Genomic DNA, 27,491 nt, shown 5'->3' on the forward strand with positions numbered 1-27,491 from the left:
AGCCGGCGCGGCCTGCGGCGGGAGCGGAGCCGGGAGGCCGCGGTGGGAGGGGAGGGGGCACGGCACGGCGCGGCGCGGAGCGACGGGACGGGACCGGGGCTGCGCGACCATGGAGATCGGCACCGAAATCAGCCGCAAGATCCGGGTGAGAGAGAAGCAGGCGGGTCGCCCCCTCTCCACCCGCGGCAGGGGCCTGACCCCGCTTGTGGGGGGCAGGCCCGGCCGATGGCTGAGGCTCCTTCCGGCCTCCCCTCAGAGGCGGGGTGTGTGGGGGGGCGCTGCGGGCCCTGCGCCGCCGAGCCCCCTTCGCCGGCGGAAGGAAGCGGTGGGGTGAACCCCCGGCCGGGCCGGGGTTACCGGGAGCTCCCGGCGGCGTGCGGCCTTCGGCCTCGGGGCTCCCCGGGGAGGGGTACGAACAGGAGAGCCGTTGTTTTGGGAAGCGGAGTTGGGGTCCTACCGTATCCCGGAGGGCAGCTGCCGTCTCTCCCCTGGAGCTGGAGGTTTCGCCCTGCAGCGGCCCGCCTGGGATGCAGGCCCGGACCCGTTCTGGTGTAAGCCCCCGTTACCGTCGGGGCTTGTCAGCTGCCCTGGCACTCGGCAATCACGGTTTGAAAATCCTGGCAGGTTTTTCTCTTGCTGAGCCGGGAATGACCTTTTATCAAACCATCCGGGATTCGGTTTTGCACCTTATGAGCCCGGATGGTGTCATAAAAAAAGGACAGCTGGGACGTGGAGGTTGTCTGGTAGCACCAGGAACCGGTACGTAGGAATTATGGTAGAGAGTGTGAGATTCCTGGCAGTTCTCGCTATTCCGCTGTCTGTCCCTCACTGTTACAACGTTTGTATCACGAGCAGTGGAGAACAGGAAAAGTAACGTGTTAAACCAACATGTTCCAACAGTCAATGAGAAAAACTTTGCAAAGCCTCCCTCCGTTTTGCAGTTAGAAATACTTTGTTGCTCCATCCCTTAAATGCTATTTCATTATTTTTTAGGGTGCTATAAAAGGAAAGTTGCAGGAGCTGGGGGCTTATGTTGGTAAGTTTTATCATGTGTTTAGCAATCTTCTTTAGGTTCATTGTTGTTAGATAGAAAACAACCAGCTAGTTAATGGAACAGCATATTTACTTATTTATTACTTGTGTTACTGCGTACAGAGGCCTTAAGCATGAGATGATTTATCTGAAGTGCTGGACTGCTATGAAAGAAAAAGACTTTGCAAAATATGCATAGCCTAAGCGTAAGAGGAGGCAGTATGTGGACATTGATGTATGAAGAACTAAAAGGAAATAACTAAGAAGGCTAACAGTCTTCCCTTTCAAGGAGAAATGGTGGCAAAGGATTTGAAAGAAAAACAAACAAACAATGATGTGTCTGAATATTTAAGGAAGTTTCTTTGAAGCACAAGGGGAAACATTATATAAAGCAAGATCCTTGCAAATACAACAGCAGTTACTTGTGACTACTCTGAGATGGAGTCAGTCTTTCTTAGGCATCTTTGCAACAGCCTTTTGAATTCAGGGTGAGACATCTGTCAAAATTAGGAGAAAGGATATTACTGTAAGGCAGAGATATGCTGACTGTTTTAGGAGGTGGGAAGGCCATGTCAGAAACATTATGTAGGACAAATCCGCAAAATGTAGGAGCTTGACTGTTAAGGGGAAAACTAAGAGATATATTAAGGTAATGTTGATGAAACATATGTAACTGAATCTTAGAGGCAGGGTGAGGTTTTATTTTGGATTGTGAGGAGAGAGATATGAGCAGTGTGAATGTCTCTGTGTGTGGTTTGTTTTTTTTTTTTACCCTGAATCCAGGATTCAATGGATATTTTACTTAAGAGCAGCTTTTTTTTACAGCAGTAAAAGTTAGTAGCTTAGCACAGTGTTCTGTTGGAAGCAGAATACCTCAGTCCTGCAACTGCCTTGTTCTCTGTGATACTTCTTGGATGTCAGCTGGAGGAAAGGAATTGAGAGCATAGTTCAGAGATCCCATCAGTTGCAGGACCAAGTTCAAAGTTTGTAGTTTGATCTTGAATTCACCTTATTTCCTATTTAAAGGGGGCCATTGTATCTATGGAATCAAAATGTATTGACTCCGTAGAAGGGAGTTACCTATGAGCTGACGTTCTGAACTCAGCAAGTGCCAAGGAACCGTGTTTATAATTTTTCCATTGTAAGGTTGTCTTTTTTCACCGCCTCAAAAGTTGGGTTTTTTTCAGTAACTTGTTTTTGTTTGTTTACTGTGATTCCAGGTTTCAGTTTCTCAGTCCTTGATTCTTTATCTGCTTTTTCCTGCATTTCTGAAGAAAATCTTTCTTATCTCTAATACCAAGATGCTGGTAGAATACTAGTAATCTTTGATTCCAACTATGGCTGAATAGTCTTTCTCTGTTTTTCTTTTCTTTCTGTTTCCTGTATTCAGAAGGCAGTTCCCAAGATCAGCATACAATGTCTGCACTTTCTTCTCAGTCAGCTTCTGAACTTCTTTAAATAACTTTGTATTCTTTATCACCAAGTCTGACTTCCCTTGGCCTCTCTTTTGTTTTTAAACCACTTTCCAAAGTTCTGTCATTTTTCAGGTTTCTTTTCGTGACTAGAGTATTTTATATTACTTTCCAAGTAATGTTTTTCAAAAACTCTCTATTTCTTCTTTTACGTTACTGGTAAAAATTGGTTCTCCCTCATTTTAGCCTCTGTGGGTAAGAGCCATGCTGTTATTTCTTTCTGTAACTGCTAGTTCTTCCAAAAAGTCTTCTACAAGAAGACATGTTGAAACTTATTTGTTGTATAGAACTTACAAAGCAAAAATTTGTATCTGTGAAGCAGAATAAAGATAGTTAAATATTCATCAACTATCAAAATTTTCAAAAGGCTGTAGTTTTGCGTACAATTTAAGATGGCATAAGCGAACACAGTCACTGAGAGAAGCAGTTGTTTTCTTTCTTTCTTTCTTTCTTCTATTGTACTCTTGCAGGCAGTTGTGCTAACTTATGTTTTGATCTATACTTAAAGTATCTTCTTCTTTACTTTGTCATGTGCTGAACCACCAGAGGAGCTGATCAGGTTTAAAAGTAGCTTGGCCAAAAAATAAACTTCATTCTAAATTGCTAGATCTGGGTATCCATCCATCTTGTGCAACTTGTAGTTTACATTAAAAAAAACACGAAAAAAAAGTTAGGGTTTAGGCTAGGAATGTGTTATGCTGGAACACTTGAATACTGATAGTGGAGTGCAGGTGCAACGTATGAATGTTATTTCAGTAATGGAGGGTACAGGTGAGTTATTTACAGGGTACCTAGAAAGACATAGAAGAAAGGCAATTCCTTTGATTTGTGTTTTGATTTCTATTTAAGATTTTTCATTTTTTAGGTCTTTTTAATGTTGTGTACAGATTTAACTTGATGAAATGAGTACAGCTATATTAGTGCCTTGGTTCAAATTCACAATTTGAAGTATATTTCCCAACTATCTTCACTTACCATTGTTATGTTCATGTCATGGAGTGGTATTGGAGAGCATGAGGTGTTTGATTAAACTAAATTGAAATATTTGCTCAGGAAGCATACCTAGTGCTCTCGAGCAACAAATGCACCGTTCAGTCCTTCAAAGTAGATCAGAGCTAGGCCAAAGTAAAAAGCCAAATACCAAACTCCCCAAACCTTTAATGTATTAGTGTCAGATTCTGAGCACCTCCCTATCTATTCCGATGAGTAGGTGTACCCTGTTTGAGCAGTCCAGCAGGGGAATGGATTTCCCACTGTGTATGAAATCGCATACGTTAGGGAGTTAGAGAATCAGACTCTTGGGTTGCTGGTTTGTTTTTGGTTTGTTTTGTTCTGTTTTTTAAGGCCAGATATTCATTGGTTTTGTGGATGGAAAATCTGGAAGTTAATACAGTTTTGATTTGTTTAATGCACAAATCAGAAAGGGATATTCATCTGGTCTTTGTAACTAAAGGAAATTTGACAAGGATAAGATGCCATATTTGGCAATATTTGAAGTGTGAAAATTGTAGATGGTTGTTAGTGTTCAAGTAAAAGGATGTAGGCAGCAGCGTGGCTTTCTTTTCTCTTGTCTTTTTTGTGTTTTATTTACTCACTTTTGAAATACTTTGATCTTATCTTCAGCTTATTCTCTTGTGAAGTTGATGGTCTTTTATTCCTCACTCATAGCTGAAACTTGTACTGAACCTCAGAGAAAATGGAAATCTTGTTAATTTGCTTACCTAATCCTCTGCCTGCAGAGTCTTTATAGTAAAACTGGAAAAAAAATCTCGTTACGTGTTGAAGGATGTTTGCTATGTCTTTTATGATTTATTATACTTTAAAACAGCATATTTCTCTTTCTGTTAGATGAAGAGCTCCCTGATTATATTATGGTTATGGTGGCCAATAAGAAGAGTCAGGAGCAGATGACAGAAGACCTTTCCCTTTTCCTTGGAAACAATACTGTCAGATTTACTGTCTGGTATGTTTGTAAGCTACTTGTCACGCTTCTTACCAGTAATCAGGAATGCGTTCTATAAGTGAAACCTGAGAATTTAAGAAGTTACTTATCTTCCCATCGTGCAATTTACATGAATCAAAACTTTTACTTTGCAGGTCTAATAAGTAAATTATTTTTAGTCTGTCAACAGTTAGGCTATTGCAGTGATAATTAAGTGGCAAAGAACTGAAGGACTTATGTTCTTTCTTTGCTCACAAGTCCAGTCAAATTTTTGAATGAAGTGTGAAATGCTCAGGTAAGTGAGAGCCATGCGTTGACTTAAAAAAAAGTAATTCCTGCAAAGCCCACTGTGAGCATGAGAGTGTTATTTACTGTGGTTAGATGTAAAATAGTTCTTCAAAGACAAACTTCTTTCCTTTTATGCTAATAGTGCTTCAGATTGCTGTTGTGCATCGGAATTACTATATCAGGACAGATGAGCAGTGGATCTAATTCTGTATACCGTCTTTGACAAGGCTTAGCACCAAATGCTTAGGTATTCCCACCTCTCAGGCTGTTTATTTATTACCATCACCCAGCTCTACAAGACAAAAGTAGAACCCCAGAATTATTGTGAGCGGGACAGATTAGCAACAGATGAACTCTTTTCTAAACTCCTGACAGTGTGGATTAATTTATGCTGTGCTGCATGGCAGCCTTAGCCATTATATTTCTCATGCATTTTCTAATACTGAATTTTGCTTACAGTATAAACCTTTAATTCACTCTGTTTCAGAGTATCCAAACAGATATTTCACTCCAGAGATTTTTCTTGCTTTCAGAGTTGTGTATTTTTTCAAGTTAATCTTATTTCTGATTCTCTAACCTAATATAGTTTTAAGGAATGTTATTTTGTTTTGTACAGATTAGAGAAATACTACATTTTTTTCTGGCTTTTTTCAGTTTGCTTCCTTTGAAATTTTCATACTGGCTGGTTACATTCATTTCCAGTATTTCTTCTATGTGATTAGTCAAGTTCCCCTTTATTTGGTTAGGAGCTTTTATGCTATTAAATAGCAGAGAGAAACATTTTAGAAGTTGGGTATGTTATGAAACCATAAACATTGACAAAAAGGGAAAATTAGTTCCAGCTATTACAATTCACTGTATTAAGTATTTAAAGTGATGGATTTCCATGTGACAGTGTTACTTGTACGGATATAATTTGAGTTTGCTTTCAAAGTTTTCCTTTTTTTCCCAGCATTTGTCAAAAATATAAGAAATAAGTGTAATTAAGCATGCACCCCTTTTTTAAAAGTACACAGGCATTTATGTTCTTTGTTCCCTCGTGTGGTAAAACTTTTGGGTTTCACTGTATCAGTAAGTCATGCAGTTGTCTTTCTCATGGTAGTTTTGGGAATGAGTTAGACAAATTAGTGAGGTTTACAAGTTGATGAGGGTAACTCCAGTACTAGGGTTTTGACTGAATCCTGATACGCAGTAAGAAATAACACAATAATATGTAGCAGAAATGAAACTAAAACTTTATTGAAAAAAATAATAAAGATGTAGAGAAAGCAAATTTCAGCAGGGAAGAGAAATCCAGTGGGGTTTTTTGTATATACATATATATATTTAGAACTGGATATCAACTATATGTACATATTATACCTCCTTCTGGTTTTGACACCTGCGTAAATTCCAAATGTAATGAGTCTTTTGTTCTCAATTCAGTATCCACATTTGCTTATAAATACAAATTCAATTTCAGAGTGATTTATCAGGTAACGAAGTAGGTATTGGTTGAAAGAATCACAGAATCATAGAATCATAGCATACCAGGTTGGAAGGGTCCTCGAGGATCATCTGGTCCAACCTTTCTAGCACAATCTAAACGAGATGGGCCAGCACCATGTCCAGCTGAGTCTTAAACATGTTCAGCGTAGCGGAGTCAACGACTTCCCTCGGGAGATTATTCCAATGATTGACTGTTCTCATTGTGAAAAATTTACCTCTCGTGTCCAATCGGAATCTCCCTGGGAGTAACTTGTACCCGTTACCCCTTGTCCTCACCATGTGACTCCTTGTAAAAAAGGAGTCTCCATCTTCTTTGTAGCTCTCCTTTAAGTACTGGTACGTGGTGATGAGATCACCTCTAAGCCTCCTTTTCTCAAGGCTGAACAAACCCAGCTTTCTCAGGCTATCCTCATACGACAGGCTTCCCAGACCCTTGATCATCTTGGTGGCCCTTCTCTGGACCCCCTCCAGCCTGTCCACATCTTTTTTGTATAACAGGGACCAGAACTGAGCACAGTATTCCAGTTGTGGCCTGACAAGGACCGAGTAGAGTGGGATAATGACTTCTTTATCTCTGCTGGTGATGCCCTTTCTGATGCAGCCCAGCATCCTTTTGGCCTTCTTGGCCGCAGCAGCGCACTGTTCACTCATATTGAGCTTCCTGTCCACCAGGACCCCCAGGTCCCTTTCCACAGAGCTGCTCTCTAGCCAGGTGGATCCCAGTCTGAGCTGCACTCCTGGATTATGTTTTCCCAGGTGCAAGACCTTACACTTGTCTTTGTTAAACTTCATAAGGTTCTTGTTAGCCCACTCTTCCAGTTTATCCAGATCTTCCTGCAGGGTGGCTCTCCCTTCCAGAGCATCTACTTCCCCACTCAATTTGGTGTCATCTGCGAACTTCATCAGGCTACACTTGATCCCATTATCCAGACTGCTTATGAAGATATTGAATAGCGTTGGGTCCAATATCGATCCTTGGGGGACCCCACTTGTGAGGGGTTGTGAGTTTGAAAAAGAGCCATTTACCACCACCCTTTGGGTGCGGCCTGTCAGCCAACTCCTCACCCACTGCACAGACCACTTGTCTAGGCCATAACGCATCAATTTCTCCAGGAGGAGGCCATGGGGAACCGTATCGAAGGCCTTGGAGAAGTCCAAGTAGACAATGTCGACCGCTCGCCCATGTCAACCGAGCAGGTCACTTTATCATAGAAGGCCACCAGACTTGTCAGGCATGATCTGCCTTTTGTGAAGCCGTGTTGGCTTTTCCCAATCACGTGCTTCATTTGACTCGTGATGGCCCCCAGGAGGATCCGTTCCATGATGGAAAAGAAGACAAGATGAAACCTATGCAATAAGCTGTAAGAGGACTGGTGGAAAAAAGTTAAATAGCATTGTAGTTAGGAGTTTTATATGCTTTTGTTTCTTCTAAACATGACCCAGAATGTTTACATTCCTAAGCATTGGGTCTCTGGCTAAATACAATACTCAAGAAGGTCTGCCTTCCTTGGTTTGTCTCTGTAGCTGGTAATTCAGGGTCACCTAGCAGAAGTTTCACAGCAATTCTGTGGCAGGCCTGGCAGTCCTGCTTGTTGGCCAACACTTCTTATTCTGAACCAAGCGTCAGGTCACAGTTATCTGGAGGTCACTGTGAAAACTGATATGCATCAGCAGAGCTCAGTTGACAAAAATTTTAAGAATGTTCTAGTGAAAACTCACAAGGAGATTTGACAAGCTGTCCTTAGACTCACATGCACTCTTACTTTTCCCAATTTTCAATGTTTTTGTTCCTTAACTCCTTTCTAATACTCAGTCTAATTTATGGAGATGCCCATGATCAGGTTTGAATTCCAAGTAGGATATGCATTTAAGTGTTGGGATTTTTTTTCCTTTTTTTTCACTGTAATTCATGTTTATTTTTAAACAGCATTATTTTATAGCCTTTCCATTTTCTGTATTGCTTCAGCTTGGTGCCTTTTTCAGAGGCAAACAGCAGATTTGGTACCTTGCTGAAACGTTTTTGCTCACCAACATGTCTTAAAGAATATTGTTGATATACACAAAGCACGCTGGAAGAATCCTGAGTATGTACTTTACTATGTTATAAGTTCTTTACTGTGAGGGTGGTGAGGCACTGGCACAGGTTGCCCAGAGAAGCTGTGGATGCCCCCTCCCTGGAAGCGTTCAAAGCCAGGCTGGATGGGGCTTTGAGCAACCTGGTCTAGTGGAAGGTGTCCCTGCCCATGGCAGGGGGGTTGGAACCAGATGATCTTTAAGGTCCCTTCCAACCCAAACCGTTCCGTGATTCTACGTTAAGTGCTGTGAATTGTATATTATTTAGCTTCGTATTTACAATTATGTTTAACTTTGCCGTGTAATTGAAGTGTCATATATGAAGTGAAATTTTCAGCTATACTTCAGGCTTCTAACTTAGGTCTTTTGAATCACTCCTTTTGAAGACACTTAACTCACACTATTGATTGTAGTGAAACAGTGGAAAGTACTGACTTTAATTATGTAAGCCAATTAAATGCTAGAAGTAGATAATGTGATGAATACCCTACCTGCATGTATGAAGACTCACTGGAGGCAAGATACTTGAAGCCTCCCTTTTGTTAAACATACATCAATTGATGGAAAGCAAAGTCTTGGATAAATGAGATGCTTGTTACAGGGGGAGAAAGGCAGTTGGTTTCTAAAAGATTATTATTCTGAATGTAAGTTACATTTCTTTTATTTCTCCTTTTTCTCTTTTGCTTCCTTCTCTGTCCCCCATCTATTTCAGGCTCCATGGTGTTTTGGATAAGTTGCGATCTGTGACTACTGGTAAGTGAGAAAATTAATTTTGAGTGAAATTAGGTTCATCTTTTCTGCGTAGTGTTGTGTGTCTAATGAGTTTCAAAACAGATCTTAGCTGGCTGTTTTGTTAATTTTCAATTTATGTAGTCTTTTGGGTCCTGAGTCTTTAGAAAATTGCTTTATGTTTTGAGATAAAGAATTTATTTCTGAGTCCAGAATTTATTTCTGGGTGTTCCTTGCTGATGTTTTCAGCTGAAACCACTTTCAGCTTATTGTGTTTTCAGATCTGTGCAATGTCTTGTTCGCAGTTTCTTAGCTACATTTACTGCAAAATCTGTATTGCTGTGCTGTGATGTAAAAATGAAAGGTACCTGTCTCCACAGAACCAACTAGTGTAAAATCTACAGAATCTAATATCTTTGAGAGCAACCTTCCTTCCAGCAAAAGCAGTTCATGTGTGAGCGATGAGAGGAGGCGTGAGGATATCTTGCCACCTCTTGCAGTTTCCAGCACTCGGACTGAAAGAAATGACTCAAGAGTCTCAACGAGCTCGCAGGAACAAAGGAGCACTGCTTCACGGTAAAGCTTCAGAAGAACACACGTTCAGACATTAGTAGTTGTGTGACTGTAGCAGTCATTCTGAAGAGCACAGATACTTGGAAAGATCTAAGTAGTTTTGAAGAGTGAAGCATTGCTAAAATCTGTTGCATAAAAAACATTAAGTCAGGAATTCAGTTCCATTTCTTTAAGCAACAGATGGGCTTAGATCAATTAACCAAACTAAAAATAACGATCAGTGTGTTAGATTTGTATAAACAATAATACCTTAATGATTCTTCCCTGCTGGCTTTGTTTAAAAGACAGTCCTTATTTTCCAGAACTTTATTTGCAGATGAGTTAATAGTTGGCAATTTCTTGTTTTATCAGGCAGTCTTGTGAAGATGGTTCTGCATCCCGTTTAACATCTACAGTCAAGCCTTTGAGGGAATTGTCACCTTCTGAAGCTGTAATTGACATCAAACCCGAACCAGATGATCTAATTGACGAAGACCTAAACTTCGTGCAGGAGAATCCATTGTCACGGAAGAAACCTATTGTAACTGTAACTTATGGTTCTTCTCGTCCTGCCGCTGAAATCTACCGACCGCCAGCTAGCAGGAGTGCAGATGGCAATGTACATGTGCACAGATTGTCACAGCAGGGCAACTTACAGGGGAGCCGGCAGTTAGACACGCAAAGCTGCAGGTCTTTGGAAACAGGCCAGCTGTGCAATCCAGAAGCATGTGGCAGCTTAGCAGAGAGTTACAGACCCACCTCCAAACTTAGTGCTGATAAAGTAGGCAGTGAGGTTAGTACGATCTAAACAATCGCAATATTTTTGTACTTGCTAGGAACCTAAATTGCTACGTACACTTCCAGTAAAATTTTGACGTCAGAGAAATCGAAGAACTTCTGTCACTGATACCAGTCAGTTTGGGATTCGTTCTTTGGGTCCACTGATAAAAAGAGATTGCATAGTTTAACATCATCACCTGACAGGTTGCTGCATCTCAGAGTTAATGAGCTTGTACATCTTCATGCCATATTGAGTTGGACTAATGGGTTAGCACGTTGTTATGATGCACATGATGAATCAGAAATAATAATTTTCATCTCTAGATCATTGGAACAGCATGATCTTCCACAAGCGCTGTGTAAATCTCCAGCTTTACACACTTCTGTAAATCTATATTTTTTTGATGCTGTTTGTTCATACCTGTGCTAGATATACATTAGTCTCTAAAGGCCAGATATGTTGCTTATTGGGATTATTATTACACTATTTAGAACCGTGGCATTTAAGAACTGTTTGGGATGGGTTTTGTACAAGGACAAACTGAAAGGTGATTGCTGCCCTACATACTTTGGAGGCCAGACTGAGCCAGGCAGGGTGATGGTCCTAGCTGATAGTTTTAAGACTACATATGAATCAGTTAAGAGCCCTTTGTGAGAGGAATGAAGATTGTTATGGCTGCTAATGTTGTAATGAAGCAGGAATTTTACATACCTTGTATTCCAAGTGCATCTGTGTTTGTTCCTGCTTATATAGTTCTCTGTCTTTGCTACTACTTACTTAGTTCTGTATAAAGGACAACGAATTTTATTTGGAAATCTAGAATGCTTTACAAAGATAGGTGCTGATGTTTTTGGTTTTTGAGATGGGGAAGTGAGAATGAGAATATAGTGAGAATATAGTGATTTATTTAAGGCTGTACATAAGTCATTGATGAATGACCATCAGGTCTCTCCTTGGACATGTTAGAAAAAGGTCTTGTGATAATTTTCTTCTATTACTATTTCATGAATAATGTCCAGAACAGGGCTATTTCAGGAATGTTTCTTAGAACTGTGGACCTTTGCTGTATTCTGCCTTCTCTTAGATAAGTTCTTGTGCTTTGAGAAGTTGTACCTTTAAAAAGGTAATTTCTGTAGGTATTGGGTTCTTTATGAATCTTCTGTATCGGTGTAGTCCATGTCCATCCCTCAGGATATTTCTTTCTCCTTGGAGGATATAGGATCATTTAAAGGGTACTGTGTACAAACCTGGCATCCAGATGCCTGATTGTGCTCCTATGTAGTTCAGTGCTGAGCGGTGGTTCCTACAGGAATTATTGACGTGTGCTTTCTTCTATGCTTTCACGCAGCCTAGCATTTAAATTTGTCACTACCTCAGGCACCATGGTGGCGGTGAGTGGCTGTGTCAGAACCACAGTGTCAGAACAGGGACCTTGCACTGCCTAAACTGGACCATCCTAGCTCTGCATAGATATTAGCATCCTTTGGAATATGTCAGCTTGCTAGAAATGAATCCTTACGCTAATCTGAAATTAGTTAAACAACAACAAGTTGATACAGAGGAGAAAGTAATTCATCCTGATTTCATTTCTCTCTATCAGGCTTTCAACAGGTGCATCTTGAAGAGTAGTATGAGTTTCTTCAGAAAACCCTGCTTTTTCTGTGGATGTTGGCTAAATTGTCTGTACTTCAGACTTTTTTCTTCTCCTTTTCTAAATGTTATTTACAGTTACATTTTGAATGAGATGTTTCAGTGTAAATTTGTCTGATTTTCATATTCTTTAGTTGTGTCACTTGTTTCTGCAGACGGTACAGTAGTCCTAGGCTCATCCAACTTGAATGGAAGGTCTCCATCTTCCGGCTATAGGTAGAATTGCAATATTTTCTTTGCTGGCTTATTAATACATGTTTTATGCTAAATGAATTGTTTTGGCTGCTCTGTTTGGTATAGGAAGAAAGCTCCAGGAAGAGACGGTTGCCTGTTGTAAGCTCAGTAGTCAAAGTGAAAAAGTTCTGTAATGATGGGGAAGATGAGGAGGAGGAGGAAGACTATGGATTGCGAACAGGAAGCATCTCCAGCAGTGTGTCTGTACCTGCAAAGCCAGAAAGAAGGTACTTAAGATCTCAGTGATTCTGTGTGGTTTCCAGAATGAGTTTAATGAACAAAAACTTTGAAAGTGGAGGTTGGGGAAAACTGTTTGCAGTTTTGAAAGTTGACAGACAAAATTCAGTAAGCCATTTTTATATTTTTTTGTACTGTCTCACAACTCTGTGGGTGAGATGTCTGTTTATACCACCTTTTTTCCTCTGATTTTGTAACCTGTTTTTATTATTGTGCATAAGCTGCAATGGAATGTGAAATTTTACACTATTTGGGAAAAGTTTACTGGCAAAAGAACATTAATGGTGGCATGTTTCAGACCAGATATTTAATGTGGTAAAATAATTTTCCGGGAGTTTTAATTGCTGTCTTTTTATTTCGAGAATAGTTTTCAAATAGAATTATCACTTGTTCTTTAAGGTGATTGTAACTTTTCAAAAGACTTCAGAGTTTTTTTTCCTTTTTTTCTGCTCCCTAATTCTGTCTGAATGTCAGGTGTCAGTCAAAGTGCATCAATGGGTTGTATCAGATTTTCAGCAATAAGAAGAAGAACATTTAAACTATGGAAGAGATGGTTCTACTGATCTACAGTGCTAGCTTGTATGAGATTTGTTTTAAGCTAATACACTTTATTGAATACATCTTCAGCACCACAGCACATTTATCTGATATAAACTTCCTTATTGTTGATGTTCAGAGACAGAGAGAAAGCTTTTGTTACAACTAATATATTTTTGACAGTCAGTTTTCATCTGGATCTTACTCCCCAGAGCAGCTGCATAATTACTCATGCCAACACAAACATAGCAACAGGCATGTGAGGGGCAGAGATGGGAGGAAATGAGTGGCAGAGTTTGTGCCTTTCAGTTGCAGCATGGTTTTACAGCAGCTTAAACTGAGAGGTGAAATCATGCCTCTGGACTTCCATTTCTGAGAGCATTTTGTGGTCCCTGTCCACTCAGCAAATAGATTAACAAGCTGAAAACAAATATAGATAAAGTGATTTTAGATTATGATTTTTTCTATCAGTGTTATGCATAACTGTGTTAACCTGTTGAAATATCCGTGTTTAACACGGACACAGTTGCTGTTGCAATTCATGTACAATTAATTATTTTTTTTTATCTCCCTTAGACCTTCATTGCCACCTTCAAAACAGGCCAATAAGAATTTAATACTGAAAGCAATCTCTGAAGCACAGGAATCGGTTACGAAAACAACCAATTATTCCACTGGTAATTAGCATTATTTTTGTTTGTGCTAAGCTATAATATTTCCAAGCCCTGTTTTATAAATCCGAGCTAAAGATAGCACTTAGAGATAAAACAGAATGTTAAATAGCTCATGTCAGTGATACACATAAGGGATTTTCCATGTGAACATTACATTAATCTTCAGTGATGAATTATGAAAGCATAAACAAGAGAGGAAACAGTTGTTTAAAATGTATTAATCAAGACAGTAAGTCTGTAAAGTGTATAGAGACAAAATGGAAGTGCCAGAAGTCTTCTGAAGTTAATAGTTGCCAAGGAGAAAGTGTTCAGTATTCGGCAAGTTGTTTGATCAAATTGGTTGCTCTTTTTTCCCTTTCTGCACTCTCTTCCTTCCTTCAGAGAGAGAAGGAGAAAAAAGCCAAACAGCAAAAAATCAAAATGCCCTGGATGTAGGTAATAGAAGTGCAAAATAACAAGCAACACACCGATTGATACATGAGCGTGTATTGTCTTTAAACAGTGAGGCTGCAATTTTAGTTCAGTGGTTTTAGGTATTGAGTTGCAGTTGATAGAGCAACTGAGCAGTTGCCTGTGTGTAGGCATTCAGTTCTCCTAACTAGGAGAGACTTCTGCTGAAGAAGGGCAAATCCAGCTGTTATCTCATGTGCTTTCATTTCGTTGGGTGGTAATAAATCTAGTCTTGTCAGCAGGAAGCATTGCACATTGTCAGGGAAGGAACACTCACTAAACTACCTAAACCATGACTTTTATGCCATCTGGAGCACGACTGAAAGCTATCCAAAATCTCTTGCCTGCTCTCTCTCAAAACCTGCAAACTAACTGTAAGAAACACATATCTTCCTTCTACATTAACATATTTACAAAATGGTCATTGTGAACGTCTTCCCTATTTTCTTGTCGCTACTTGTATTTTCAAGGTTGCACAGGTGCTGATAAGTAGATCTAAAGGCATGAGACGTGTGTGGAATATTCTGTGTTCAAAGGCTCTTGAATTGGAGGAGATGTCCGTGCATGTTAGAAGTGGGATGTAGTGAGCTGGTTTTAAAACAGAATAAATTGTATGGATGGCTAATAAAGATCGCTGCCAAAATTAGAATTGAAGAATTAACTAAGAATAGTTGTAGTAAACTACTAAATTGCTTGACTACTTACGAAATATATTGGTATTTAAAAGATGTGTAGATGTGGTGCTTAGGGACATGGTTTGGTGGTGGACTTGGCAGTGTTAGGCTTATGTTTGGACTTGATGATCTTAAGGGTCTTTTCCAATCTAAACGATTCTGAGTCTACTGTCATCGAGTTTTATACTCTATTTGCAAGCACCTTAGCATAGGGTAGCTGGCACCGTATGAAAAGTACACATTGATAATCCATGATTGTTTATGTGGAAGGTAGAATGAAAAGTGATTTCAATGCCATAAGACAGTACCAAATCAATTATGTGTAGAAGTGGATGAATGAATACTTTGCTGCTGTCACTCTAATCCTTCTCATACTGTTTTGTCTTACAAGTAGATGTTATGAAGTGCCACTCACAGAGTGCTCTGTCCACATGCACGAATGTGCTTTCACACTAAGAATTTTACAGGTAGCTAAAGATGATTTTTCTGGAGACAGATGCTTGGGATTTGTGTGTGTGTGTAGGAATTTATTAGAGTTATTTTAGCACCATATGTAAAAATAATTCTGTTGTGTGATTGGGTTGTATGTAAATGATTTACCATTGTCTCTTTATTTAAAGTTCCACAGAAACAGACGGTTCCAGTTGCACCAAGAACTCGAATTAGCCCAGAAGAATCTCAGTTAGAAGTAATCCATGTGCAAAACAGGCTGCCTGCTCTGAGTTCTCAGCTTCAAGTAGAAGAGCCAAAGGAGCAGACAGTTGAAGGAATTCAAGGTTATCTGATAACGTTCTTTAAAAATTTATACCAGGGAATGTCATTTTACAACAGGCTGAGCAGAGAAAAGAAATGCTTTTAATTTTTAAGTCAGCCTCAAAAGTTGCATGTGGAAATGCCCTGAAAACCCAGAAGCTGGCTAAAGCATGGCTGTGAGATAGATATATGTATATACAGGCGGCGCGTGCGCACACCCCCCCAGAGCAATTAATCAGTAAGCAAAGGGTGGTATAGCATCCTGGCATATCACTGAAGAATGATTTTGCATAAGCAAATGCAGTAAGCAAATGTATCCATTTATATTGGGATAACTTCTCTTTTCCCTGTCCTTTCCATTTTTTTCCTTAGTATCTTGTAGGATTAATTATGTCATGAAGCTTATGTGAGAGAGTTAAGATACTCTACATTTGGAATAATTTCGCAGCATATGAAGTATTAAAAGATTCTTTCTGACACATTGTTACCACACAAATAGTTCTAATGTTTTATTTTTTTGTGTAAATATTGGAGTACTATATTTCCTGTTACAGGACAGCTGATACCCAGATAACTGTGAACAGTAAGCTTTGTTTTTACTTCTGTTATGAAACTCCTGAAGGAAAATGGCATAACATTTAAAGGCAATTGAAGTATCTTTTCAGCATGATTTTGTTACAGAGAAAGAAGTGTGTGTGTGTTACAAGGAATCATAGAAATAAGACGGTGGAAACAGACTTCTGTAAGAAGAAGTTAGTTTACTCTTGCTAAGTGTTGAGATATTTAGATTGTTGAGTAACATTTGGTTTGAGTAAGATCTTTGTTACATCAGCTCACAGTCATTGTTAAGGAATGGTAAACTTTCATTATTAAAAAAAAAATCTATTTTTTCAGACTCTTATTTCTCATATAGATGTATTTGGAATCTTTCTGCCAACACAAAATAGTTGAAATTGTATCTGTAAAGTACATAAGAAGAAGCTTTATCAGTCTTTGAATTAATGTACAGAAAATATTTAGGCTAAATGTTTTTGCTCTTTTGCCGTTGAAATGGAAATGACAGCTTGCTTAGGAAACCTACAGAAAGCAAAATAAACTTTTTCAAACCATAAGTCAAATGTAGAACAGTGCTACTCTGATTTGTTTCACCTCTTTTAAGAAGACCATAAAGTAGTCCCTTGTAGTTGGCTGCTTTCCTGTCTGTATGTTCTCTGAATAGGCAACACCTCTACAAATGAGGAGGAAGAACTTGGTCTTCATAAGCTGCCGTACCCACAGACCTAGTTTGAACTAAGCAACAATTACGGGAAAGACTAGAGTCTTTCAGTATTTAGATTTTGCCATGCCATCTGGCTGGAGAAAACTTGTTACCATTTCTGAAACAATGAGAAAGGGGTTTATAACAATGAGAATGGCTTCTTTTTGTTAGAAGTGTGGAGGGTTTTGTTCGTTTTTTTAATCAAAGGAATTAGAAGAGTATGCTTCAGGTATTTAATCGATAGTTTCATTTTGACACGCAGTAAAATATGCTTCTAATTACTGTTTTTTAGGAGCTGAACAAAAGGAGCTCTCTTCTCGGCTCCAGATCGATCCTGTGATTGAAGATACTCTGCAAGTGACTCAAGGTTAAGTCTTGTGATGTTTTATTCCTAAATAAAAATTGCTAGTTTTTAAATTGAACACTACTGGTCAGTGAATGTTAAAATATAACTTCCTTTTCAATTAATTATACTGATTTCTAGTATTTTCTAGTTTCTACATCTCTAAGGAACAGAAGTGTTAACATCAGTAGGTGTTCAAAGCCTAAGAGATTTTGAGGGTGTGTGGACCCCCTTCAATGCTGTTTCAGCACAGCCATTCCAGTAACAAAGTTTCCCGGTCTGGCCTAGTATGCCTATGGCTCCTGTTGATCCACTTCTGTGGAATAAGCAAGGAAGTGAAAACGTTTTCTGTAAGCTACCAGTAAGAAATTAAAACAAAATAAAATTAGAGCTTATCAGCCATGTAAATTGATGTTAAAAAATACATTGTAAGTTAAGAGTACAACTACAACCTTATTTTTCTCTTTTCTGTGTAATTTTTCTCCCAATTCAGATTACTATGATGCAGAATCTATGGTCCATACAGATACTAGGTCATTTATCCTGAAGAAGCCCAGGTTATCTGAGGAAATAGTGCCACAGAATCAGCAACTGGGAAAGAGGGCTACAGAAGCAATACGAGTACTCTCAGGACGTCTGATACAGACACGGTAAAAAGTTATTCCTTTCAGGACTGTTATTAGTCAAAATGCTTGTTTGTGGTTTCGATGGAGTCATTCAGTCATACTTGTGCTTTGTCAGTCAGTCAGGATCTGTGACATCATGGAAAACGGACTGATATTGAATAGCAGAGCTAAAAAAGCAGGGGCAAAAAAACTCCCAGAAACCCTTCTAAATGGAAAATAATTCCCAGGGTCAACTGTAGCTTGAGCATGTCTTTGGTTTGCAAGAAAGAAGGAGGAACTGAAAAGTACTGCTCTTTTTTTGTCATAGCTGTTTTGATTTACTGAAATCTTAGTTAATAATTTTGCTTAAATTGCCTTTAGTTTTACACCTGTTTCACCCGGAGATTACATTTCTTAAGAAATCTTTTATTGCAATATTGAGTGTGGTGGATCCTGAGCTCTCAGTGCTGGAGGGAAAACAGCATGTTCTGCATGCAGGTAGAGCCAACAAAGAGTTAAGGGGCATGTGGGACAAGTGATTTAAGGATCCTTACTGGTGAGTTTGGCCAAGAGAAGTTTAAAATTCATGTCAGCTTCAAATGATACGTTGTGGATGTTTTTTCATTTCCCTAAAGGAACAATGGCCAGTGCACAGCCATTTTCTTAACCTATTAAAGGCCTTGATAGTTCCTGCTACCAAATAGTTGTATGTATCTTGCGTGTTAGGGTTGAAAACCAGTCACAACAACGTGGTGCGCTTCATCACTGTGGGCTGCTGTGTTTGAGGAACTGTTAATGTTTCCTTTCCATGAGTGGCTTTAAACAGCCTGTGTTAATTAAAAATAAAACCAACAATGAACAAACAAACCTTAAAGGATAACCTCGCAATGTCACAGTTGAAAACTGTGGCCGTGCTACAGGAGAGTGGTAAATTTTTGCATGTGAATAGATGAATTTTTGACTGCTTCAGCTTGAAAGTTCTGGCTAGTGATGTTTTTAATGTGTTGGTTTTTTCTCTTTGTAAAGGCATTCTACACTGTAGTTGCTTTTAGCCTAATTTCATAGAGAAGCAAAGTTTATAATATCACTGTTTGTCTAAGTGAGAACTCCATAGTGCGTTTCCAAATATTTACAATCATATGCCATTCAGGAAATCCCTTGGGTGAAATGGGTGGGACAGTGGGAGAGTGGAGAAAATACATGCATCCCCTGTCTTTATACTCTCTCTTTTATCCACATTGACTACTGTCAGATACAGGATACGAGGCTAGACTGATCTTTTGATCAGGCTGAGCGTCAAAGGTCTTAATGCCAGTATTTCAGTTCTCTTCCTAGCCCTAAAAACTTTTACACCCACTTTTCCATAATGCGCTGTTCAGGATTTTTGAGGAGACACCTGTTTTGTGTGTTAAAAGGTTTCTGATTCTAAGAGTGGTATTTACCCTCACTTTTTCTGTCTCAAAATTGTAAATTCCTCAAAAGATGAATCACTTCCCTTTATTTAACTGTGTCTGTAAATGAGCTTTCGGATGTCTGTTGAGCGGAATGCAACAAACTGAAATGTACTTGCTACATTCTCTGTTGTATGCTGCTGAAAGCTGTATTTCTTATTAGCACTTCAGAGAGACTAGAAGGCACGCTGTTAATTGGAGTATATTAGTAGTAGTATTAAAAGAAGGTTTGTTACTGCATGACTCTCCATAGATTAGCTTGTACTACTTTTAGCTACTAGTGCAGCTCACTTTTACTCAAACCTCTGGAGTGAGAAAATCTTATTTTTACTACATTTCTTTGTTTGATAGAGACCAGCTTGCACAGCCAGAGAAACCTGCTAGTCCCAAGTTCATCGTGACACTGGATGGTGTGCCCAGTCCGCCAGGATACCTTTCTGATCAAGAAGAGGAAGATATGTGTGTAACTGAAGGGTTAAAGCCAGTTAACCAAAGTATGTGTGTCGGCAAAGGATTAAAAGGCCTTCGAGCACAGCAGATGCAAATTGTAACCAGGCAGCTAGAGAGCTGTGATGGTAATTATGCTTACCAACAGGATCTAACGTTAATGTGGTGGTTTGACTGTGGATAGAACTCTTGGATATATCATTCTTAAGAAATCAAAGTGATGGCGCTTATTCTTCAAATTAGAATGTTCTTTAGGCAAATGAATGTGGTAGTTCAGTGGGGCCATATCTTTAGAAGCCTTTATCTTGATAAACTAGAGCAATATGGCACATAGGTAATTCTCCACACATCTCAGTATTGGTGAAATTGTGTTTTTTTTTTTTTCTTTTGAAAATGTACTTTGTCTTCGTTGCCAGAAATCTGCACTTCTTCTTGACCCATTATCATTTGTTCTCATGCTGATGGACAGGAGATTTTATGATGAACGCTTTGCCATGCCTTGAACTTTAAAAAACAAATCATTTGGTATTAATCTTAATGTTTCTGTCCAGATTTGTGATATCAAAAGGAGCATGTGAAGTATAAGGTGTTGGTAGAGTCAAGTTGCTAGAATCTGTGAAAGCAGGACTTAAACAGTGTATGATTTTACTCAAACATTATATATGCAGGATACCATTTGACTAACATGGGAAATTGCTTGCTGAAGCCTATGTTTGAAGTGTTTAGAATGCTGAAATGGTGATGAAAAATATAGAGGATACTGTTTTGTCATAGACCTGTTGAATACTTGCCTTAAGGTCACGCTTGGATTCATTTTTTTAGTTTTCTTATGAAAAGACCTTTATTTTCCATAGTAGCAGTGCATCCAAATTTTCTGAACTAAATAAAGAATAGTATTTGATGCTATACAGAGAACTTAGATTTCGTGGATCCAGCTGTAAATGTGTAATGTAATTATGAGAGAACCATGGGGGGAAAAGCAAAAGATGTTTTAAGTCCATGTCCTTTCAGTCCCACTGGCTTCAGAAGTACTACTCATATCAGGCGGTCTTAAAGAAAAACAGCATGTTATATATCCATTGGCACATTTTTACTAGGACAATGAAATATAGCCAGAAGTAGCACAGGCGTGACTGAGTTCACACAGAATCAGGTCAGCGTGGAAGTGCTTTGTACAAGCGATGTGGTTTTACGGTAGGATAGCATTATTTGGCTTTGGTGCCTTGCAAGGAGGAGGCATAAATGAGGCTGAGGATGGAATGAAGCTGGAGCGAGTGTGCCACTAGTGAGGTTAACGAGGTAAGCTTAGCCGTCCTGGAAAGCTTTGAAAGGCCAAAGGTTTAGGCGGTTTTGGGACAATAAGACAACAGTGAAGGGATATGCTTAATTGCCTGAATTTGCAGAATGAGGTTTTAGAGATAATGTTAAATAGGATAGAGTCAAAGTCCCAGGTTCCCCTAAAAGTAGTGAAGGTATTGAATGTTTCAGCTTGGAATTTCTTAAAATGCTTTTTGGATTGGCGTCTGGGTTCAGGTAACTGAAGTGAATGTGGGATCTGTCTGAGCAAATTACATGAAAGTGGTTCTTTTTCAGTTCTTAAGTTGCATCTGATCAGTGTAAAAATGGATTTTTTACTTTAGCTCTTGAAGTAATTTTCTAGAGCCAAAACTATCTTGGAGAAAGGAAGCATAGCTACTGTTACCACATAGCTCAGCCGAACAGTCGTAACAAGGGTTCAGTTGAAGGATCTCTGTCTTGTCTGATCAAGATCTAGTCTGTTTGACTTTGCACCTCAATTTGGATTTGTGAAGAAAATTAATTTATTTTGCTTGTAAACGTGCAAGTTTGATCTTTTGTCACCAAAAGGCAGCTGTCAGTCCAATATTATGACTTCTTTCTCCTTGTAGTTTTGGAAGTTTTCTTCAGATAATATGATTGTACATAAATTTTTACTGTCATGACTTTTTTGATAAATAGAGGCTTATCAAGAATCGGGTTAAAAGGAGAGAAAGAATAGGAAATATTGTGAATTTCAGTTATGCTATATTGTGTATGCCAAATTGCATAGAGAATCATAAAGGTCCCAATTTGTGGTTTTTTTTGCTTTTTTCTTTCCTTCCTAGTGGATATGGAACAGTTAAATGTGCTGCAAAAACAGGAGAAGGTGCTTGAGCGCTGCAAGTACTGGCCTGCCTGTAAAAATGGAGATGAATGTGTGTACCATCACCCCACACTACCTTGCAAGTGAGTAGTGCAAAGCTCATCCACTTGACCTGTTATTTTTATTTTGATGCTACAAATTTGCCTTCTGTGTTGGGAAATATTCCAAGGCAGTGTAAGTCTGTTAGGGCAGGGATCGCAGCTAGATTATCGCACTGTAATTTCTTCTGTTTTCCTCCCATCTACCATGTGTCGGAGTGCAGTGGTGTCTTTAGTAAGTAGAGTCACAGCTGTGCTCATGCAGAAGAAAGCTTAGTTTAGGGTACAGGCTGGTGTGTTTGTGTTGCTGAGAGATGTGGGAATTGGTGTCGTCTTAAAACAAGAGGGACTCTTCTGCTAGCTGCAAAATGCTTTTGAACATGTTGGGATACCATTACATGGTAATGCAGTAATTTTTTATTTGAAAGCTCTTGAACGTGTGCCATACCTTTGCCTTCTGTTCCACAAGCAGCAACAGTCTACAAAAATCGTTTCCGTTTTGAGATAAATGTTACTAGATTGGGTAGCTTCATTTACACAGACATTCGAATTTTCTTTTTAAATCTGGCATAACTACGTTCAAAATGACACTTTGCCTTCAGTAAATGAACCATATTACTTAGGCAGTTCTGTGCCCCTCTGTGCAAAGGTCTGAGTTCACAGTGCCTTTGCTGCTCTGCGCTGCACGCCAAGAATAACGCATCTTAGCTTGCAACAAGTAGCTCGCTACCAAACTCCACCGAGTGTGAGGTAGTTCAGTTATTTACTGTATGTAAAGAGTGTTCGTGGGGAAAATGAATACTGATCTGTTTGCGTACAGCTAGTACGCTACACCCGCACGCCCTGCTTTGGAAGCAGCTAGCACACGTGCGCAAACCCTGTTGGAGTTCCGGCTTTCTCTGATATTCTGGCCTTCGTGCGCAACAGCTGCTTGGGGATTTGGCTCCAAGTATGGGCTTATGGCTTAATTTCTTTTCCCTCAGAGTTTTTCCTAACTGCAAATTTGCTGATAAATGCTTGTTCATCCATCCAAACTGTAAATACGATGCAAAGTGCACTAAGCCAGACTGTCCTTACACTCATGCCAGTCGACGAACCCCCCATCCACCTCCTAAACCAGGTGAGCACCTCTTGTTTTTCTGAGCTTTAAATGACAGTGCTGAAGGGAAAACAGTGTATTTGGAAGCAGAAACTGACTGGTGAAAAAATAATTTTTTGCTTGATTTGACTTAATTCTTTCAACTCTTAATGCTAGATGAAGAGTAATAATCCAGTGTTACTGCAAAAACCGTTACTAGAAAAATCGCTGAACGCTCTTACGCCAGAGTCCCTATGAAATCTATGCAAGGCCAAAGCGGTGACTTGCACAAGCAGTCCCTTCTTCTGGAGGGATTAGCCAGCATTGCAGTTTTACTCCAATTTGTTTCTTAAATTGGATGCATGTTGTACCAAGAGCTTGTGACACAAATTGGGAACAGAAGTTTCTGTCTTTGTATGAACATTTTTTTCTTTAATGACACTGTAGGAGTTAACTTTATGTAACGATGAGATGACTTTCAGGGATGAGGTTACCCGGTGAAGGCAATAGCTGTGTTTGGATTACGGGTTGGTATTCCCGAGCCTTTGAACAGTGCCAAGGTGGAGGGCCTTTACTCCACGTGTCGTGATCTTTAGGAAGTGGCTTAGCCCTTAGTCATGGTACGATGCGGTTTTGTCACTTTGCCAGAAGGCAGAGTACAATGTGCTTAGCTCCTGTATCATTTCCTCTGCATTCCTGGGAAGTGCGCTGCCTGCGCTTTTCAGGCCGGTTAGCTTAAACTCTGACAGGCTCGCTGCTGTCTAAATTTAACGTTTGAATGTGCCTGCCTGCCAGAATCTCTGCTTGATCTGTTGGAAGCATTGCCGTGACCGTGGTGCCTTCTGCCCTGAAATGGGGGAGAACCCAGACGGACGATTACCTGATAGTCTTGGTCCGCCCCAGGATGAGACCCACTTAGTGCATTGTGACATGCTTCCCGTATTTCTTGCAGAACTTTGGTGTATTATAAAACATAATTTCTTGCGGAAAGATCGATATATTTAAGTTGGTGTGGAACTGTATTAAAAAAGCAGTTTATTCTGATCCAGGCTCCCTTCCTGTTCTTTTCTTTTCTGCTATTAGCACCACTACCCACGCCGTCTGTCTCCTCCAGTAGTCCGCTGTGCAAGTTTTTTCCTGCTTGTAAGAAAATGGAATGTCCATTTTACCACCCAAAAGTAAGAATTATCTCCTCTCTCTTCCCTTCCTTTCTAGAAAGATACTTGAAATATGTTGCTTTGGGTCAGGAAATGTCGCTAGCGTTTCACACTTTTTGCTTTTACTTTTCACATTTTAACTTTGGCTCAGAAAGAGAATATGCGAAAGCAGTGACTTAAAGAATTTGGAAAATTATATTTCTAAATAATCTTTCTACCAGATGCTTCTGGGGAGTTTCAGGCAGCCAGCCGTAGCACTTGTCACAATCTGCCCAGCCAGGACGCTGGGGCAGAGGAGGAGGACATCTCGTAGCCTGTACGGGAGGAATACGTTTCAGACTCCTGACTCTTCATTCGATGTGCTGCAATATACAAAACTTTAAAGATTGCCCAGTTACCCTGGAGTATATTAATGTAACTTCTATAGTACAAGAGTTTATAACTTGGGTACTTCTATAGAATTGTGTCCCTGCATATGGTTAGGCAGTTTAGTGCTAAAAAGTTTAAAAGCACTAAAAGTTTCGTGCTTTTCAAGCCCTAACAAGTCTGAAATGCACTGCGTCCCCAGGACTCTGTTCCCAGATCTTATTAGCCAGATACTCTGGCTTTTCCTCCGCCTTTCAGATAATTCCCTGTCATGCTCCTAACTCACACACACAGATCAGCTGAAACGAAGCTCTGTGAACGTCCACCTGTCAGCGCAGTGGCAGTTTTGGAGCATCTAACTCTTAATTAATACTTCCGACACAGGATTTCCTTTTGTCGTTGGGTTGAACTGATGGCACTAGTCTGTGTAGCTGTTGATGCAGTCATCTATCAGATCTGGCACAGGGCATTACAAATCTGCGTGTAAGGCATTCTAGGTTAGCTTCTTCAGGAGTTCAGCCAGCTTTCAGTAGCCTCTTCTGACACGCTTTCCTTTTCAGCATTGTAGATTTAACACCCAGTGTACAAGACCAGACTGCACGTTTTACCATCCAACTATCGCTGTACCTCCACGCCATGCCTTGAAATGGACGCGAACTCAAACCAGGTGAGAGATTTTTTTTTTTTTTTTCCAATTTTATTGTTCTTGGTTAGGTTTAGAGTGTATGTTGTGACTTAGGTCGCAAATGTAATTTTAATCACAGGAGTAATGCGTGTGTGATGAACTACAAAGAAAGATACCTGTTATAGGCATCTTTCTTTTAAAGAGAACTCTGTACTGTTTGTTTTTAGTAGTTATAAACATTAACTAATGTGATGCAACACTGAAAACCCAGTGCCCTGCAGCTAGGATACGGCAGAGTCACTGGAATCCTGACCTGGACGTGTTGGGTTTTCCGAGTTTTATTTGAACAAAGCAGAAAATCCAACACCAGCCCTTCTTTGCTGTTGTTTTATCTTGCGTCCAAGCTGTCTTTTCCACAAAATGTTCAGATGTTTCTCGGAGTGTTTCTGGCAGAACAGCTCATTCCTGTCAGCTGTCCATGACTTCATGAAGTGGTAGCAAACGTCCCAAAGCTGCAGTCAGTAGTCTGTCTTAAAGACAGACAGTCAAATCACTTCAGCCTTTCACTCCAACCAGTCTCGTCTGCAAAGGTCTTCATCGTTACAGGGGCAGGATGCAAAGCAGTTCTCAAACCATCTGTCCAGACTGGTAGGATTGCTGCTTACGTGTGAATTGTTTTTCTCTTTCCCCTCAGTGAATGATGATGATGATGATACAACTTGGGACTAAACTCTGCCTCCTTCGGACAGCAGCGGAAAGGAAGATGAACCACCAGGGCACAGGATGTTAGAAAAATCCATGCATTTTGAACTTTTACTATACATTGTTTTCATAAAATGAGGTTGATTGCATACTTGAAATGTCTCTAATTTTCCAAGTTTGTAAGTTTGAGCAATTTTACATTTTTTTTACACTGTAAGAAGAAAACGTCTGTGTAAGAGAAGTTTTACTTTAAATTCCATTAAAAAATTTCAGAGCACATTTTGTGTTCTATTTGGGTAAAGTTTCTTGCTTAAGATGAGGTGTGTTGAAGAAGTAAGTCTTAGAAAGCTTATTCCTGTGTTCAGCTCACACCAGAAGTATTTTTTTGTTCAGCAGCTGTTTGGTAGAGCGCATACAACAACAGAACCGATGTCCTAGCACATGGCGACTGACCTCTTCACCCGCTCACGGGGAAAAGAGCGTAAGTGGTCTGTCTTTGGGGCATTTTTTCCGTGTAATAGCCATCATCCCCCTGATGACACTTTCTCAAATGGGGAAAAAACAAAGACAAGAGAACAAAAATGCTTTAGAAGCAAGAACAATTAAACAATTAAGGTACTGTGCTCCATTTAAAAAGCCTACGAATTAAATACCGCTTCACTTGAAAATAAATGGTTTCAGATGTCTCCATGTACACCAGGGAGACAGAAAGTGCCCCTCTGGATCTCCTTCTGAAGGACCCTTTTTCCTTCCCGTACACCTGACCCCGGGCATGCTTTCTCATGATCTCATTTGAGAAAGTTCCTGTGACTGACACTGCAACAAATAATGCCAGGAGGTGGCCATAAATACATTTATGTGGTGTTATAATGATGAAAAGTGTTGAGCAGTAACATAAACGCACTTTTTTATTAAATCTTTTGTATCTTTTGGGGAACTACATTTTCGCAAAAATATACAAAAGAATTGATTTTTACAAATATGTACATTCGATATCAGAAAACAATGTTAGCTACATATTTTAAACTGAGATTTGACCAATATAGTATTGAATTTTGAAACTTAACACTCCAGGAAAGTATTTTTAGATTTTTTTTTTTTTTTTGTGAAATAAAGTACTCAAAGTTCATAGTCAAATTTAAAAAAATCTTAGTTAATGCAAAAATCTGACATTTAGTTTATATATATATATATATATATACTTTAAATAAACATACAACATTGTTACAGGGATTAGATGCTCATGGTGGAAACCAAAATGGAGTACACTTAAAACCATGATCTTTGTTACAGTAATACATGACCATACCTTTGGACTAGTTTAAAATACCTTTTTTTATTTTATTTTTTTTGTTGTTAAAGCAAGAGGGATTACCTGACACACTCCATAATGAAACACAACAAAGCTGAACAGACAACTGGATTTTAAGCTTGAAGAACTACAGGAAAATATTTTCCTAAGGTGACCTGGCAGGGGAGGGGAGGAGGAGAGGATGGGCTCCTGCGCTGCACGGAGCAATGCTGCCAGGGATTTCCAGATGAAAGCCTGCAAATTACGTTCTTTTTCTGTAGCCTTTTCCAACACCTTCATTAGCTGTCCCTTTCAGAAATGGCTGCCACCATGAAGCCGTTTGCCTTTGCCGTGTGAGGTGAGGAGAGAATAATTGGTAAGGGCAGCAACAAACTACTACTAC

General features: G+C 39.6%; 1 protein-coding gene across 10 annotated transcripts; it reads left to right on the forward strand.

Annotated features, from left to right (window-relative positions):
* Window positions 1–27,491, forward strand: ZC3H14 (zinc finger CCCH-type containing 14). Of its 10 annotated transcripts, XR_015702275.1 has the most exons (20): window positions 2–145; window positions 994–1,036; window positions 4,353–4,467; window positions 9,008–9,048; window positions 9,405–9,600; window positions 9,949–10,369; window positions 12,308–12,468; window positions 13,592–13,692; window positions 15,434–15,589; window positions 17,117–17,191; window positions 17,661–17,817; window positions 19,575–19,798; window positions 21,794–21,914; window positions 22,853–22,989; window positions 24,031–24,125; window positions 25,031–25,137; window positions 25,790–25,976; window positions 26,191–26,278; window positions 27,160–27,259; window positions 27,370–27,491. XR_015702275.1 is itself a non-coding variant. In XM_087747476.1 (17 exons), exons 1-17 carry the CDS (start codon window positions 110–112, stop codon window positions 25,794–25,796), a joined length of 2,193 nt encoding a protein of 730 aa, XP_087603602.1. In that variant the 5' UTR covers window positions 2–109; the 3' UTR covers window positions 25,797–26,113. The 10 variants fall into 10 exon arrangements, 1 of the variants encoding a protein (XP_087603602.1); XR_015702274.1 differs by lacking the exon at window positions 27,370–27,491 and having other exon boundaries at window positions 26,194–26,278; XR_015702277.1 differs by lacking the exon at window positions 27,370–27,491 and having other exon boundaries at window positions 25,790–25,880.

This window comes from Nipponia nippon, unplaced genomic scaffold (genome assembly GCF_047370975.1).
Source record: "Nipponia nippon isolate SJK-2023a ecotype South Korea unplaced genomic scaffold, ASM4737097v1 scaffold_11, whole genome shotgun sequence".
NCBI lineage: Eukaryota > Metazoa > Chordata > Aves > Pelecaniformes > Threskiornithidae > Nipponia > Nipponia nippon.